Genomic DNA, 17762 nt, shown 5'->3' on the forward strand with positions numbered 1-17762 from the left:
ACAGCCCAGTGGGACCCAGAGGCCAGCCTCTGGAACTGGTCTTGGATAAAAGGCCTGCCAGGCCAGCACATCTGGATGTCCATCAATGACAGTGGGACCAGCCAGTTGCGGAAATACCAGAGGGAGGCATGAGTTTGCTCAGGGCTGGAAATCGACCCTGCTCTCGAGAAGCTGGGATTCGGGGACACATCAAATTGTGGGTGGGGGCGGGGAGTGAGGTAGGGTTAGGGCCAGAGGAGGAACTTATTTCCACAAAGAGGCCAGGCCGACAGCAGTTTCACAGCATATTCTGAGTCCCCCAAGAACAGGCCCAGGAAACCCCATCCACCCACCCAAAGAACTACCCCTCAGGAAGCATTCCTGTTTTCTGAGAAAACCCCAAAGGCCCTTTCTCCAGGGAAATGTCAGCTCACATTCTACCCTGAGGGATCTTGGATACACAGGGTCTGTGGGGGCTGGGGTGGGGGCCAGGCAAAGCCAAATAGGGGTGGGGAGCAGAAGAAATGTGAGTGGAGAAAGAGGATGCCTGAGTGGGGTTTCAGGGCTAAGGGCTGCCTCTAAGAACAGTGTGCTCCCTTCTACTAATAAAACATGTCCACATGGACCCACTCTCCAGGCCCCAGCCCCACAGAATTCAGCCAACTGCACAGGGTATCCTCCATGGAGTGACTTAAGACCCAACACATCTCCTGGAAGACAAAGGAAGCATAGATTTGGAGCTGGAGCGAGAAAGATGCTTGGCTCTGGAGGTGGTTCATAACGTTTGCCCAGGTCTTCTCCTCTGGCCACTGTCCCGTGAGGCAACAGCCTGTGACCACAGGGCCATCCATACCGGTCCTCGCGAGTTAGAAACAAGCAGATCCCCAGAACCTTCCCCACCCCACAGCCTGGACACCAGCCAAGCAGGAGGGTCCCAGCCCAGGGCCACAAACCAGCCCTGTGACAGCCGAGCAGGTGCTGTGGATGGACGAACGGACTGACGGATTGACGGACGTGCAAGGACGAGGGAGGAAGACAGACCCCCACCAAGGCAGGAGGAAGAGGAACAGGCACCGAGGGTCCTTCAAGTCACATGCAGGCAAGCGGGTTGCTGAAGAGGCGAGCAGAGGTGGCTCTCAGCAGATGGGTTAGACCAGCTGCTCCTCGGGGTTAATTAGCATAAACGCAAATAACCAGGTAGCCCCGCCCACCGCCCAAGGCCCGCCCCGCCCATGTCTGCAGGCAGGATTCTGCTTACTTGGTGTCAAGTTCTATGAGATTGGTATCTACTGGCGTCTCGTGCTCTGGAACTAAACACAGGGCAGATGACCGCCCATGGGTTACTGATGAGTGGGCGAGGGGGCAGGTGGGCAAGGTCCTCACCCCGGGACAACTAAGCTAAGGTAGGAGAGGGAAAAGGAGAAAGCAGGAGTGAGGAAGCCAGGGCTGGTCCCTGGTCTTGGAAACACCTCAAATCATCTTAAATGCAGGGAGGAGGGTCCAGGGAGAGCCAAGGAGGGCCAGGGAGCAGCACCAGGGGAACAGAAAAATCTCCGGACCCTGCTCTTTTCAGCATGTCTCCAACACAACTTAGATTCATTTGTTGCATGCCTGACTCACTAATTCTAATATAACTATTCACATTTTCGCATCTCTGAACTTGGGGTATGTTTTACAGTCATTGGCATTTCATAGTTTAATTGTGGGAACATTTATCTTTCTTTGTAGTACGTGCTACAATGTCTTTTGACTGGAACAGTCTTAGGTTTAATGAAATATGACCAATCTGGTATCACTTGGAAATATCACCGGGATGGTGTGCCCAGATATCATCCTATCTATGTAGACCCTTTGGCTGTGCCTGGATGCGAGACAAGGGCTCCTGGCATGGCCCTTCCCACCACCCTCACCACCCCCAGCCCATAGAGAACAGAGCCAGACCTTTCTGTCTACTGGGGAGTCAGATGTAAATAGGAGTGTGGGCCTCACAAAAGATCCTGTGAACTGGGGAAGAGCGGTGACCCTGGGGTGAAGGCTGACTCAGTGAGAGGTGAGGTGACAGGGAAACCCTATCCCAGGAACTCACAGATTCTTCTTACCTTCCCGATGTGGGGGTTCCTCTTTGGGCTTGGGGTGCATTAGGGTGAAAGGCAGTTCCACGGCCACATCGCTGAAAGAGACCCAGACAGTTGAGCCTTGAGCCCAATCCCAGACTCAATGTCAGACTCAATGCCCCATCAGTCTGAGGACTGAGAAAGGTTTTGTGATCAGGGGAGGCAGCTCTGGATCAAGAGGCAGGAAATCTGGCCTCAAGCCCCAGTCCCACCACTCTCTGAGCATCAGCCTATCTGGGAGCTAACTGGGAGACCTCTTCTTCTGGCTCCTGAAAGAAATGGAAACTTCCCCTTTCCTGAGAAGGCTCCCTGAATTCCCATGAGCTGGGAGGTGGCACGGGGAAGTGAGCATGAATCTTGCTTACCAGGTCGCTCCAGAGGTGCCCCAAGATCCTGGGGCCCTCCAATGGTCACAGCCCAGCCTCCCCTGCCACTGCCCTTCCCAACTTCCTGATTCAAACTTCTCCCACCCTCACTCTCCTATCTCTCAACATCTCCAGGGGGCTTTTATGAAAGTGCCCAGGTGGCCTGAGCCCCCTGCAATCTAGATGATGCACTGCTGAGGTCAGTTTAATCAAATTCAAGCTGGATGGGACCCAGGCCCCAGTTGTCTACACAGAGTTGTCTACACTGTGCTCAGAGCCTTGAAGCCCTATAGGGGTGGAAGGATGGGAGAGGTGATGCTACTAGCTAGTGCTTCTGACCAGGCTTCTTTGCCCTTGGCCCTGATGGACAGAATAATAACAAGAGCAGACACCAACAGGGTGCTGACTCTGCACCAAGCAGTATTCTAGAGTGACTCTTTTTAATCTTCACAACAACCCTACTATTATACCCAGTGTACAGATTGGGAAATTGAGACCAAGGAGAAAACGTATCTTGTCCAAGGCTCTATAGCTATTAAAAGAAAGTGACAGGCTGAGGATTCTGACTCCCTAATTCACACCCTTAACCCTGTGTGATAACAACTCAGAATTGAGAAGGTGATTCCACCCACCCCCTCTCTCCACTCTGGACAAAAGCAGCCGGGAAAGCTCCTCTACTCTGCAGGGGAGTGTCACCCTATAAGGCCCTGTCAACCATGAGCGCCTCCAGGCACATCACCTTACTGACTTTGCTGCCAGGGCTGGGATGAGGGGAGGATGGGGCAGGTGATGAAGTGGTCAGGGGAACCAACTATGCAACCAGGAAGGGATGTTCCCCTAGCCCCCTATTCACTGAGGAGCAGTTTACATCTTTAAGTCTCACTGAGCTCACCTAGAAAACAGCGTTAACTCTACTCACTTTCTAGAACCACTTCCAGAAGGTAATGTAGGTAAAAGGCTTGGTTAAACTGTGAGGTTTGTGCCTGCCAGAATCATGACTTCCCCTCAACAGGGACATGGAGGTTTCATAAAGCTATTGAAACAACATGGCTTTTTTGTTTGACTTTTGTTTTTTGCCTTTTTTTTTTTTTTTTGCTTCCAAAGAGGACAGCTTCTTCAGTTCACTTGGAAAAGTGAGCTATCAGAATGGAAGCTGGTGGAAGACTGAGACCACTAACTGTCACTAAAGCCATCCAGAATATGGATGGAAGAATGTGGACCTTAACCTTCCTTCCACCAGGTGACGAGCAATCATGGGCAGGGAGTGTGTCTGATTCCTGTCTGGGACCTCAGTCTCCCTCACAAGGCTGGGCTCAAGTCTGGGTTCAGGAACTCTTTACCGAACTAGATTGAATCAAGTTGAATTGAATTAATTTCATTTCTCCTAATGGACTAAGGTTTCTTGGGATGAGCAATATTAGCTTCCTGTGACAGTAGGAAGCAAAGCCACTGGGTTTGGGGCACATAAATTTGTGGGAAATGCATGTGGATCCAGCTGGTTCCAAGGAGTCTTGTCTACAGAAGCAGAGCTCCTCAGGACTTCTTAGCAACACTCAGCCAGCAGTTAGTTCTCGTTCATGTAGAAGGGTTTGAAAGCCACGAAGCCTGAGTTTATCCAAAACATCCTGCAAAACAGACTGATTGGGGTCCACTTCCCAGATCACTGAAGCCCACTTTGCTGTCTGCAAAGGTCCTTGTCACTTGGGTGGGATAGAAGAGCAGGGCAAGGTTTGAAAGGAGAAACCGCACTTCCCCAGCCCCTCTGGAGAGAGTCCTAGTCCCCGCACATGCCTGAGCCTGGCAATCAAAAAAGTGAGTGCTAAGAGTCCTTCCTACCCAGGGCCCGTGGCTCTGGATGGTCAGGACAATGGTCTCTGGGCCCTTCAGGAAGGTGGGTTGATCAGGTTGAAGGGAGGGGCTTTACCTGGATGCAAGATCTCCCAACAGGCTGGGTGGGTCAGAGGAGGCAGAAGAAGTGGTCAGGAGAGAGTTCAGAGAGGAAGAAAACAGAAAGCACGTTCATTCACCACACTTTGGGGTAGATTAGACCCAGGAACACACTCCACCCACCCCAGGTGTAACTGCTCATCAGGGATATACAGAAGTGATGCGAGCCCTGCCAGGAGAACTGAAACCAGGCCCAGTGCAGCCAAACCCCCTGCGAGGGCAGCCCCAGGGTCCTCATCTGTAAAGTAGACACACAAGTTCAGCCCTGTGCTGCCTGCCCTGGGGAAGCTGGGACTATCCAATGGCAGAAAGAAGTACTTTAGGATGCCCTGAGGATGCCTCAAGAAGGAGCCTGAAGCACAAGACCCATAAGACCCACGGCGTCTTGCAAAAGTCACAGGACACAGGATTTGAGATCTGCGATTCTGAGATGTCCTGTAATACGTGGCCAGTATTATACACCACCACCGCAGGAGGCATTATTCTAAAAATAAAGGAGACTTGATGTCTAATGCTATTAGCTTTCCAATCTTTTCAAAGAAATTTATGAATTTTAAAAAAAATCCCTCTGACAAATTAGAAATCCTAATTCTAGATTTACAACAACCTGTAGGCTCAGTATATGGGGCAAAGTGCGAGTTCTTTCTGGGCTTCAACCTGACTCTGCTCCAGGTCAGGGAATATGTTTGGTTTACTGTCGTTACCCCAGCACCCAGCCCACGACCTGAGATTAGAGGAGGAGATTTCAGGAAATGTGTGGGGAACTGTTTTGGCCTCTGTTTCCCCATCTGTAAAATGGGACAGTCAGAGCACCCCCAATCCAGCTCTGGGATTCTGAGCTCCTTGAGCCACTTCCCCAGCAGATCAGCCTGGGCATAAGTGGGGGTGTGGTGGGTGCTGTGCCCTGAGATGTGATGACAGGCACAGCACCCCTTGGAGACCCCACAGCACAGACTCTTAGGAAGTTCCCACCACCTCTCATGTGCCCAGACCAGGGACAGGGAAGAGGAGGAGGAGGTAAAAGAGGAGGAAAAAGAAAAGGGGGTAGGGGAGAAAGGGAGGAGGAAAAGAGAGGGCCTGAAAGCCTCTGCAGCAGGAGAGGGAAAAGGGTGGAGGAGAAGGAAGAGGAGGAACAAGACAAGATCCAGCTAACAGGCAGAATGGGGCAGTGGGTGTGGCCGTCAGGGACCTTCCCGCCCACCCGTTGGGGTCAGGGCTGGGCTGGGCTGGAGCACTCACCCGCCACGAGACACCACCAGCTTCACCTTCACTTTGTAGGAAACAATGATGCCCAGGATCTCCCGGTTGGCTCCTTCCCTCAACCTGCAAGGCGACACAGGGAAGCCAGTTCATGGGTCTTGTGAGACACGGCAGGATGGGGTATGCCAGGGCAGCACCATAAGTCCCTCTCCTGACCACTCAGCCAACAGGTGCAGGCAGAGCCCAGTGTGTGAGAAAGGCGAGGTCTGCCCTTGGGGAGCAAGAACTCAGAGCACTGGGCTCCAAGTCTGGCTGTGCTGCCCTGGGAACCACCTCCTACCCTCCTGGAGCCGGAGTCCCATCAAGTAGGTGAGGGGTGGGCTCTTCCTGCCAGGTGGCTTCCCTTTCTCTGGCTGCTGGCAGAGAGGACAGGGCAGTGGGCAGGGGAAGGGAAGGGAGCCTGCACAGGGAAAGACCCTGCAGAAGGTGGTGCATTCACTAGGTGTTGAAGGCAACTAGGATTTGGGTCAGGGAAGAAAAGGGAAGTGGGTGGCACATGCAAGGGCAGGTAAGACAGCGTTTGGGCTAGAATCGTGGGCAGAGGTGCTGCAGAGGTGGGTCAGCCAGTCCCCAGGAAGGGCCAGACCTCAGCAGGCAGGGCAAGAGGGGTCCTCATACCCCCTGGTTTCCATTAGAGCAGGGTGGCCTGAGAGTCAGTGGCGACCTTGCGATCCCTGGGATCCCTACCTTCTGGGACACCTCCACATGTGGTAGAGCCCAGCTCACCACCCTCATCTTTCTGGACTCCCGGACCCCATCCTCATTCATCCTCTCCTCCCAGGACCCTTCCAGAAGCCCCTCCCTCCCTTCCTTCTTTCCATGCTTCCTTCCAGCCTTGCTCTGCCTCAGGGAGGCACTCTATCCAACTGAAGACACAACGAGGTCAGGAGCTGCTGCCTCCTGCACGAAGCCTCTCCATGTCACCCTCCCCTGGGCAAGGCACTGACTAAGGGAGCCTGGTGGAGTGGTTCATCTTGTTCTCTGGGCACCCCTGGAGAGGGGTGGGATCAGGCGACAACTTCCCTGGCAGTTCAAGCTCATGAGGACGTGCCCTGGACAATGGTTGGGGAGAGGGTAGCCTGAGCCTCTGCTGGCCCTGCTGGGACCAAAGTGGGTGTGGACCCATCTGGGGGAGGATGGTAAAGAATCTGCCTCCAATGCAGGAGACCCAGGTTCGATCCCTGGGTCGGAAAGAGCCCCTGGAGGAGAGCACGGCAACCCACTCCAGTGTTCTTGCCTGGAAAATCCCATGAACAAAGGAGCCGGGCAGGCTGCAGTCCATAGGGTCACAAAGAGTCAGACACGACTGAGCAACTAACACACAGTGGGGAGCCTGGGACTAGGGAGGGTGGGTCCTCACAGGGTGCTGGAGGCCAGGTTTGTGTCCTCATGTTTGAGCTTCCCGTCCAGGGCGAGGCCCCGCTTCTCTCGATTGTTGGCCAGGAAGGGGGTCAGCGTGTAGACCTTGCAGAACGTAGAGCTGGGTGCCACTGTGTCACTGGAAAGAAGGGGAACTGGTGTGGAGATGCCCCCAGAGCCAACCCCAGCCTCACCCCCAGCCCACCCAGGACACAGAGCCAGCTCTGCTCTAAGCCTCCCTCCCCTGTGAAGGGCCCACTTCTAGGCCCAGCTCTGGCAGGGAGACCACTGCCACCCAAAAGGGGATATCTCTGCTCCACATGCAAACAGCAGTGACTCTGGGGTGATCCAACAACTTCATTCGTGGTTTCTAAGCAGCTGCAAGTTTTTAAAAATTCATTGTACTGTTTGGCCCTGTGCTGTTTGACTAGGATAATTTTTTTTAGTGGAGAGAATGTGGCCTGTTTTTCCCCTAATGTATTATTATGAAAAAATTTCAAACATACAGGAAAACTGAAAGAATGGTGCAGTGAGCACTCACCTCCTAAGTTCTACAATGAAGACCTTACCTGCTACATCTCATCTCTATCCATTGTGTATAAGGTGTTTGGATTGTTCAGTTTTTACCCACTTTTGCTCCATCCCCCAGCCCCTTTTCAACAATAAGAGAGCTGGGGTGCAGCAAGCCTTGGAGCCCCAGCTCTGCCACCGGCCAGCCCTGTGAGGCTCAGCGAGTCACATCTCTCTGCCTCCATTTCCTTCTCTGCACGCTGGGGGCAGCGGCAACCCCAGTTCAGAAGGCTCCAGGCAATCTAGGTTTCCATAGCCCTACTCCTCGCAGATTCACTAGCTCTTATTTTGTCATTCTAGTTTTAGTGTGTCTTTTCCCTGACTGGAGTATATATTTCCTTGTAGCTAAACCAAGTGGCTGGGTGGTTTTTAAAAAAGCTATTCAGGGCCATCTACGCTGAGCAGCGAGCAAGTCTAAGGCCAGGCCCTCTGCCAGGTGGAGAAGAGCTAATGGACCTATAACTTCTCTTTTCCCCAGCTGATTCCACCCGTCCAAGGCTGGGCTTGTGCTCACTTACTCAGCCTCTTCCATGGCCACGGGGCACTTGTATTGGGCTGTGTTGAAAAGACAGATGTCTGCATACTGGCGCACTGCAGAGAAAGAGGGAAAAGAGGTGGGTGAGTCCAGGGCTCCCAGGCTCCCTGAGTTGGGATGTTCAGCCCCAGGTAACAGCCAGAGGCCACCGGGAGTTTCTGCAGGAGATGGACCCCATCCTCCACCCAAAGGGCAGCCTGAACAGGCCCACTTCCTACCATAACCAAAAATCTCCCCCTCAAGGACAGCTCTGTCTAGGGAACTTAGAAGGGGCTTCAACAGTAAACTCATTACCTGGCCAGTAAGCAGCCTGTGTTACCAGCCTCAAAAGCCTTACCCTTCGGCTTAGAGCAGGCCTTAGTCTTCCCTTCAGGCTAGAAGTTATTTACAAGGCTGTGAGCAAAGGGAGAGCCTTTGGCTGCCCCCAACCCCTGGGAAGAGTCCCCTTGCCCGCCCCCTGGACTGGCCCTCTGCCTGGGTACCTGAGATCTTGATCTTCTTCACTGTCTTGTTGGTGTTGTTGGTGACATGGACATTGACACTGATGGGTTCTCCATGGTAGTAGATCTGGGAGGTGGAAGAAGTGGGGTGGGGGGGATTCCAAAGCTTTAGATGAAGGGGAGGGAGACAAGGCCCCACACACATCTCCTGGGGCTCCCCAGGCCTTAGCCACTCTGACATTGGCCCCAGGCTCATCAGCTACTTCCCACTGATGCTAAGCCACCAGGCATGTGAGACTTAAGTTCCTCTGTGGACCTTGAAAGATAATTGAATTAGAAGGTAATAATCCTGGGTTCTGGGCTTCCCTGGTGGCTCAGATGGTAAAGAATCCACCTGCAATGCAGGAGACCTGGGGTGGGAATATCCCCTGAAGGGGGGCATGGAAACCTACTTCAGTATTCTTGTGTGGAGAATCCCCATGGACAGAGGAGCCTGGTGGGCTACAGTCCATGGGGTCACAAAGAGTAGGACATGACTGAGTGACTCAGCACAGCACAATCCTGGGTTCCAGTCCTGGGTTGGTCACCAAAAGTAATGATAACAGTAATACTAACAATAATAAAGATGAGAGCGGTATGGCCTTGGACAGGTTATCTAAGCCCCAGTCTCCCCCGCTATCCACTGGAAGGGCTGGAGTAAGTGATACATCAAGTCCCTGCCAGCTCTGCTGCCTGGAATTTAGACCTGGGAGGATCTGGAAGAAGCAGGAGTGAGGTGGGGAGGGGCTGACCCACTCTGTGAGGGAACTGGCTCTGAAACCTCACTGAAGAGCCTCAATTTGTGTCTTGGCCCAAGCACTTGCCTTCACTGTGCCCCCGAGAGGGAGAGGGGGTGCTCACACTTCAAAGGGGGATGGGGATGCAGGGAGACGGCCAGGACCCAGGACCCTTCAGAAGGCACACTGACTTCTGAAGTCAACCACATCCTTCAGGCTCACGCCCCACTCTGTTACCCCTTCAGTCCCCAGAGGCATCTCCAAATCTCCCAAGGAGGTCTCAGCTTCCCTGAGCCCTGTGGGTCCTCGGGCTGGAGGCAGAAGCCCCACCCAAGGAATCCCAGAGGCTGTGAGAGAGCTGGGATCTGAGGGTCCAGCCCTGGGAGGGCAGCCCCACCCATGCCAAGCCCCAACCTCCTACCTCCTTGTCCAGGGAGGCCTCCAGATGCAAGGGCTTGTCTGACATGAGGAACTGCCTGGTGGTCTCGGCCGTGGGCTGGGGGCCAGGCCTCTCTGGGGCATACTGAACCTTCCGGATGACCAGCCGCACAGAATTCCTAGTGGACATGGGCAGAGCAAACGATGACCAGAGTCCCCCACCTCCATCCCCTTCCCTTGCGACCCTCACATCCTTCTCTTGCTCAAGAGACTGCCATGGTTCCCATTTCCTTGGACTCCAGTCCAAACGGCAGAGGTTGGCACAGGGCCCTGTTACCATCTGGTCCCACTCCAACCTCTTCCACCCTGAGAGTCCCCAGTGTCTTCTAGGATGTGGCAGAGGTTGGCACAGGGCCCTGTTACCATCTGGTCCCACTCCAACCTCTTCCACCCTGAGAGTCCCCAGTGTCTTCTAGGATGTGGTTGACTTCAGAAGTCCGTGTGCCTTCTGAAGGGTCCTGGGTCCTGGCCGTCTCCCTGCATCCCCATCCCCCTTTGAAGTGTGAGCACCCCCTCTCCCTCTTGGGGGCACAGTGAAGGCAAGTGCTTGGGCCAAGACACAAATTGAGGCTCTTCAGTGAGGTTTCAGAGCCAGTTCCCTCACGGAGTGGGTCAGCCCCTCCCCACCTCACTCTCATGCTTGATGGTCCCTCTAGTCCTATTTCTGAAGCTTTGCATACCCTGGGTCCCAACCTATAACACTCTCTTCCGGCTTCTGCCCTCATTTGCTTCCTTCTGCAAGGGCCAGCCAAGCACCTGTTCTTCCAGGAAACGTCCTAGATCCACCCACTCTGACCTTCTCCTGGTCTGAACTCCCACCACATCAGAGGCCAAACCATCCCATGACAGTACTGTATGTGGATCTGTGTTTTGGTAGCCAACAGGATGCTTCCCTGGTAGCTCAGTTGGTAAAGAATCTACCTGCAATGCAGGAGACCTGGGTTCGATCCCTGTGTCAGGAAGATCCCCTGGAGAAGGAAATGGCAACCCACTCCTGTATTCTTGCCTGGAAAATTCCATGGACAGAGGAGCCTGAATGGCTACAGTCTATGGGGTCACAAAGACTCAGACATGACAGCAACTAAACCACCACCACCAGGATGCTAAGAAAGGGACCACGTTTCACTTTCTGCATCCCGTATGTCGCTAATGGTATGAGCCCTTTAAGGCAGGGGTTCCCAACCTCCGGAATCTAATGCCTGGTGATCAGAGGAGGAGCTTATGTAATAATAATGGGAAGATAGTACACAATAAATGCAATGAACTTGAGTCATCCCCAAACCATCCCTCACCCACCCACTGACCTTGGTCCACGGAAAAACCGCCTTCCTGTTCAGAAACCTATTCAGCCAGAAACCAGTTCCTGGCTCCAAAAAGGTTGGGGACTCCTGCTTTAAGGACAGAAGTTTTTGTCTAAATTGTTCACTGCTATATTCTCAGTATCTATAACAGTGCTGGCTGTCATATAATAAATACCTACTAAATAGCTATTAAATAAAAATATACACAGGGGACAAGGGCCCCAGGAAGATACGAAGGCGTGGAGAGGTGATGGAATTCAGTGATGGGGTGTGGATTCCACTAGGGGGAGGGAGGCCAGTAAAGAGGATAAAGACAGTGAGAGGATGGACACCCAGAGATGGGGCTCAAAGAACATGATGGGCTCAGGGAGGAAACAGGGCCAGGAAGATTTGGTGTGGGGATGGGGACTCAGTCAGGTGGTGTCCCAGCAATCCCATTTCTCAAATAAGCCACCTCCATTTCCTACAGCTGGATAACCAAGGTTGAAGTCCTAGCTCTTGGTACTTCCCTGGTGGTCCAGTGGTTAAGACTTCACCTTCCAATGCAGGGGGTGTAGGTTTGATGCCTAGTTGGGGAGCTAAGATCCTACAGGTCTCACGGCCAAAAAACCAAAACATAAAACACAGGCAGTATTGCAACAAATTCAATAAAGTCTTTAGAGATGATCTACGTAAAAAAGAAATCATTTTTTTTTTAAAAGCCCTAATTCTCCCCATACTGATTATATGACCTTGAGTAAATTAACCTCTCTGCCTCAGTCTCCTCATCTGTAAAATGGTGATAATAGCAGGATCAACTTCTTAGGGTTGCTGTGAGGATTAAATTAGTTTGTACATGTCCATCACTTTGAACTGTGTCTGGTGCCTAATAACCTGGTAAGTGTGAGTTGCTCTATCCTTATTAGTAAATTCTGGTGTGGACTTAAAATGTCAAATTGGTGATAGGTTGAGAGTGCTGGCTCTCAATGTTGCCTCCCCTTCGTTGCTCTAGGTAGGCTACTTACTACAACCTACACCCCTCTTCCTTTCTCCTGGTCTCAGGTATCAAGAAGAAACAGGGAACAGAGAAGCAAGGGACAAGGGTCCCATCTCTCTACACACTTTAAGTTGCCCAGCTGGAGGTGGAGAGATGCAATGCATCCTATGACCACCAGGTGACAAACTCAGCCCACTCCCTAAGAGGTTGCTGCGTCTTCTAGAAGCCTGCAGCAGGAGGCAGAGTTGGGGACCCTGGCCAGTCTTGCCAGGAGGCAAAGCAAAGCCCGACCCCAGGAGGGGCAGGTATTAGAGCAGGACTGGGCAGCTCACCCCATAAATTAGGGCCAGCTATTTATGGCTGCTAGCCTGGGCTGTCTGTCTGCCCAGGGCTGTGTCTCTCCAGGAAAATGCTTCCCCTCTCTGAGACATGGCGGACCTCCTCTGTCTGCCCTGGGTGGGTTCACTTTCTCCACTTCCCTCCCCTGTTCAGAAGCCTCTATTGACAACCCTACCCCACCCCCACAACCTCCTGCTGATGACCTCCCAGGAGAACTGGGAAATGGGGGTCCAAGCTGGCCGGGAAACATCTTGCTCACTGTTTAAAACAATCTGAATTTCAGGTTTTTTCCCAAAACAAAATTAAAGGACATGCAGTCTGGAGAGGAAGAGATTAGAGGCAGGACGATAAGGGAAGCGGGTACAGTGATGCAAAGGAAAAAGCACTGAGGCCTGAGTCAGGGTAATGGAGCCACCTCCCCCAGGAAGCCCTCCCCACCTGCCAGCCTTCCCCAGTGCCCTTGGAGTTTCCAAGGCTGGAATGCGAGGCCCCTCCTCTCCCACTTCCAGGCATTGTTACTTCTGTCTCCCTCCCTCTGCCGGCAGGCAGCCCGCACCCGGCGGGTGGAAGCTGTGCCCTCCTCACCGCTTGTGGATCTTCTCCTCCAGGTTCTCTGCACAGAAGGCTTTCACTTCATAGTCCACACCGCAGGCCTGCGGGGAAGGGTCACTGACCTCAGTGGAGAGGGCCGGCTCCCATAAGCAAGGCCTGCCCACCCTCTCGTTTAAGGAGGCCGCTGGATGCGAATATCAGTCCCCCCCCCCCCCCCCCCGGCCTGACCGCCTTGTCTGACTAAGGCGCCCCGCACTCAGCCTGTGCGGAGCTGCCTCCCTCATCTGACCCTCCCACAGAGCTGCTCCCTGACCAGCTCCGCTCCAGAGTCCTGCCTGTCTGGGGGGCATTGTCCCCATCAAGGCAGTTGCCCAGAAATAACAACAAGCCCTTCAGCAGCCCTGTTTAGGACCGCCACCCCCACCACCACACAGACCCTGCACTGGGCACCCCTTCAGCATCTCACCCCACCCTTTGGACCAAATGATGAGGCACATCCCACCACATCCATTGCACAGATGAGGAAACAGGCTCTGAGCTCTGAGGCCTGGAACACTTGTGGGGTCACCTATGTCTGAGCCTCAGTTTCCCCACCTGTGAGACAGTGATGACTGCACCTCCACACAGGGTTCGTGAGGCCAGACGGTTTTCCAAAGGACATTTGGCAGCCAATACCGAGGCCAGTGAGAGTGACTCGGGAGAGGCCCTCGGCACATAACTGAATGTAGGGGGTGAGGGTGATGCCATATGTGCTGCCCTGTCTGAAAAGACTGCTTATCTGAGGTGGGATCAGCCTGGCTTACACACAAGGAGGCTTCTACCGGGAGAATTCCAGCACCCTCCAGACAGAGAGAGAGCCGGGGACCTGGGGACACTGTCTTGAACCCAGAGAGATGCTCCCTCGGGGGGGCACCCACCTTCCCTGTGTCTTCAGGTCCCGGCTGCAGCGTCACAGAGCATGGGAGGTTCGGAGGGATCTGTTAAGAGGACAAAGAGACTTGTCATATTCACCACTGACCTCTCCATGTCTCCCACCCTCACACACATTCATCAGACCAGGGCCCCTAAGGACTGACCACGTCCCTTCCATCAGACTAGGCAATTCACAGGACAGACCATGTTTACCCTATCAGAACATGCTAAGCTATGCTTCATGTTAGACTAGAGGCCCCTGAAATAAAGCCAAGGATTTCAGTGCATCACAGCTCCCACAGAACAAGAGCTGAAAAGGTCTCTCTGTGATGTGCACTGTGGTAGGTAGAATAATCGCCCCTTGAAGATGTTCATATTCGAATCTCCAAAACCTGTGGTAATGTTACCTAAAAGGGCAAAAGGGTCTTACAGTATAATTCAGTGAAGGATCCTAAAATGGGGAGATTACCCTGGATTAGCCTGGTGGGCCCACCGTAATCACCGTGTCTTTAACAGCGAAAGCAGGGAGCAGAAAAGTCAGCATCACAGTGATGGGATTAGAGAAAGACTGGACCAGCCATTGCTGGCTTTGAAGATGGAAAAGGGCTAGGCCAGGGGCCAAAGAATGTGAGCAGTTTCTAGCAGCAGGAAAAGGCAAGGGAGCAGTTTCTCTCCCAGAGCCTCCAGAGAGACTGCAGCCCTGCTGACACTTGATTTTAGCCATGAGAGCTGTTTTTGACTTCCGACCTTCAGAACTGTAAGATAACACGTTTGTATTCTAATTGCAGGTTTAATTACTACTGGGTTTGCAATGGTTCATTATAGCAGCCATGATAGGTCTATAACAGAGAGGACAGCTCCGTATCCTCTCCTTCTCTGACTCTCACAGTCAGGGGATTTCACTGAAGCACAGAATCAGAGTCTGAGAAACAGATGTAAAAATCCAGAATCCTGGAGTGGAAAGGCAGCCGAGCAGGGAAATCCACTACTTGCCTTTCTTGTTTGGGAGTTGGGTTGAAGCAGGGTTAGTGGGCAGCCAGTATGAAGGAGGAGACAGCCTTGCAGTGACCCGGGGGCCAGAAAGGACTCCTTATTTCTCTGCAGCACCCCCTCGACCCCTCCTTCTCCCACCAATGACCTGGACTTGGGAGGGTCCGGGTAGTAGTGTAGAGGTAAGGGTGACACTTCTGGCAGCGGCCAGAGAAGAGACACTTATCAGGCAGCGTAAGTGCCAGTGCCCTGGCCCCAGTGTACGCTGGGGAAACTGCATGGCCTGGAGCTGCTGCCCCAGCTACCCTCGTATGCCTGCCCAGAGGGCCTGCTAAAGGTGATGCTTCTGGAATGGGCCCCGGGGGCTGGCAGTCCCTGACCTCAAAGGTGAAAGGGTAGGCGTGCTCGCCCAGCTTCTTGATGAGGCGCTCCTGCAGCCGCGTCAGGGGCTTCTTGTCCTCTGGGGCTGGCGGGAAAGACTGCACATTGGCCACAAACAGGTCCTTGCGAAAGGTCAGGCCCAGGACATCCAGGTCCTCCCGGCCATAGCGGAAGGCGCAGGTCAGCGTCACATAGACTGTGGGAGCAAGGGGGTGCTGAGGAGGGGCCGGGAAGGGAAGCACACATGCCCCTCACCCAGAGTGCCAGCTGCAGCCCGGGAACCGGCTCCCCTGCCAGTCTGTCGGAGGCACAGGTCTGTCCCAGTGCTCCTGCAGGGAGGGCGGTGCTGCCCTTGGGACAGGAGTGTCAGGTGCCTGGCCCCGGGAGGAGGCGAGGGCTGACTGCTGGATGGGTTCGGTCCTTTTCCACCCCCACTGCAGTCCAGGGCGTGTGTGCAGAGGGCCTGACAGGGTCGATGGGGGCTGGGAAGAGTAGAGGGTGGGGAAACAAGTGCTAGGTGGTGTCTGGAAGGCCCGGTGTCTTGTTCCACCCAACCCCCATCTCCCGTCTTCCTGCTGACCTTAGACAATCCCTTGACTGCGTTAGGAATAAGTCTTCTCTTCTGTACAATAAGACCCTAACTCCTGCTCCGTTTGCATCCCCCAGCCTTGCAAGAGTCGTGCTGGGTGGATGTCAAAGGGCTCAGACATGAAAAGGGTCTCCCAAAGTGGGTACAGGTGGGGCTGCCCCAGGGTGCTGGAGCACGTGCTCTGAAGCTGACTGGAGCCATCACATGAAGAACCCATGGGGAGGGGCAGGGATGGGCTTGTTGCCTCCCTTATTGCCAATGTTCTGCCGGAGAATCAGAAAGGCCCCAGCTTGGAGGTCAGGCTGGGGTCACAGCTCACCTCTCCTCTCCTTGAGATACTCTGGATCCACGAGAACCACTCCATCTAGAGGAAGGACAGAGAGTGAGTAGACATGACCTCAAACTTCTGAGCCCCCAAAACCATGCTAAATTCAAACCCAACCATTTGTCTGTTCACAAGCATCATGAGGGCTTCCCTGGTGGCACAGTGGTGAAGAATCCACCTGCCAATGCAGGAGACACAGGTTAGATCCCTGATCCGGGAAGATCCCACATGCTGCAGAGCTACTAAGTCCATGTGCCACAGCTACTGAGCCTGGGCTCTAGAGCCTGGGAGCTGCAACTACTGAGCCCTCGCACTGGACATACTAAAGCCCGAGCACCCTAGAGCCTGTGCTCCACAACAAGAAAACCACCACAATGAGAAGTCCGAGTATCGCAGCTGGAGAGTGGCCCGGCTCCCTGCAGCTAGAGAAAAGGCCAAACAGCAGTGAAGACCCAGCACAGCCAAAAATAAATAAAATTATTATAAACAAAACAAAAGCATCATGAGAGAAATGAGGGGGCCAGCAGCTGGTGAATGTTACCACCATGCCCCCTCCACCCACTGACCCAGGCAGGTTATTTAACTTCTCTTTCTTCGTCTGTTAGTCAGAATAATAAGATGGGTTCAAAACCCCCTTTTCAGGTATACTGTGTAATTCAGAAGTTTTGAATTATAGAAAGGCCATGTGGTCCCTCTTGCATATCTTCTCTAATGCATTCTGCCAGCTCTGGGGCAGCACCCCTTCTCTAGCCCATTAAAACCTCTGCAGGGAAACCATTTTCAACAAGAGGCTAACTAAGGCATCAGTTGCCTCCCACCAGTTCAGGCCAGGTCTGCCACTAGATGAATTCTGTGTCAAACTCATGAACAATTTGGGGCTCCCAGAACTTCTGGCTTTGGGATTTGCAGACCTGTAATACCCACCCATAGGGCTCCTGTGAGGACTAAATGAATTAATAGTTTCAAGTATTACCCGGTGCCTGGCACATGTGACCATGGAGAATCTCCCAAGGCCTGACCTTGGGAGTACAGAGTCCAGTTGAAGACAAAGGATGCTCTCTCTGCCCAGAACCCCAGGAGGCCAGAAAGACTGGCTCAGGGGTCACCCTCTTGCCTGACATCCCCAGTCTAATCCACAGCCATCTCCACCCCACACTGACCCCCACAGCTGGCCACTCAGGGAACCTCAGAGGCCACATTAGAAAGTGAGTGCCCAAGGGACTCCCAGTCCTCTCCCCATGCTGGGCAGGACCAAGGGATTAGGGGAGTACCCACCACGTGCCCAGAGCCCGCCATGCATCTTCCCTCCTTTGACTATGGGGCTTCCTCTAGGCCTGGGCACCAGGGATGGAGTGTAAACTCAGTAGAGAGGGCATCCCAGCAAGGATACTCCCCGAGCTGAGGGGTGTCAGGAAGGCTCCCAGGGGTGGGGGAGCTTGAGGCAGGTCTTAAGGGCAAGTGAAGGTAGTCAATTAGATGACCAAGGGACAGCCCAAGGTGGGCAGTGGGAAGAGTGTAACTCTGAGGCTTGGAGAGCAGACCCTGGAGGTTGTTGGAGGAAGGAAAGATGGGCTGTTTTCTGTTTGTTTGTTTTTGTTTTTCAGCTGTGCAGCA

At 53.5% G+C, this 17762-nt stretch overlaps 1 protein-coding gene across 4 annotated transcripts in view; it reads right to left on the reverse strand.

Moving 5' to 3' along the window:
* The window catches only part of ARRB1 (arrestin beta 1), a 79526-nt gene that overhangs the window by 6293 nt on the left and 55471 nt on the right, over nucleotides 1-17762 (reverse strand). The window contains exons 4-15 of one of the 4 annotated variants that reach the window (XM_081539672.1): nucleotides 16143-16187; nucleotides 15234-15430; nucleotides 13869-13928; nucleotides 12985-13052; nucleotides 9767-9902; nucleotides 8612-8696; nucleotides 8113-8185; nucleotides 7026-7163; nucleotides 5645-5728; nucleotides 4383-4406; nucleotides 2079-2149; nucleotides 1238-1289 (exon numbers count right to left, since the gene is read on the reverse strand). In XM_081539672.1, the coding sequence (XP_081395798.1) occupies nucleotides 1238-1289; nucleotides 2079-2149; nucleotides 4383-4406; nucleotides 5645-5728; nucleotides 7026-7163; nucleotides 8113-8185; nucleotides 8612-8696; nucleotides 9767-9902; nucleotides 12985-13052; nucleotides 13869-13928; nucleotides 15234-15430; nucleotides 16143-16187 (1033 nt within the window). Of the gene's footprint in view, nucleotides 1-1237; nucleotides 1290-2078; nucleotides 2150-4382; nucleotides 4407-5644; nucleotides 5729-7025; nucleotides 7164-8112; nucleotides 8186-8611; nucleotides 8697-9766; nucleotides 10090-10146; nucleotides 13053-13868; nucleotides 13929-15233; nucleotides 15431-16142; nucleotides 16188-17762 lie in introns of all 4 variants that reach the window. The other 3 variants (XM_081539671.1, XM_081539674.1, XM_081539673.1) reach the window with 3 other exon arrangements.

This window comes from Giraffa tippelskirchi, chromosome 11, assembly GCF_054371585.1.
Source record: "Giraffa tippelskirchi isolate mGirTip1 chromosome 11, T2T-mGirTip1v1.2.pri, whole genome shotgun sequence".
Lineage (NCBI taxonomy): Eukaryota > Metazoa > Chordata > Mammalia > Artiodactyla > Giraffidae > Giraffa > Giraffa tippelskirchi.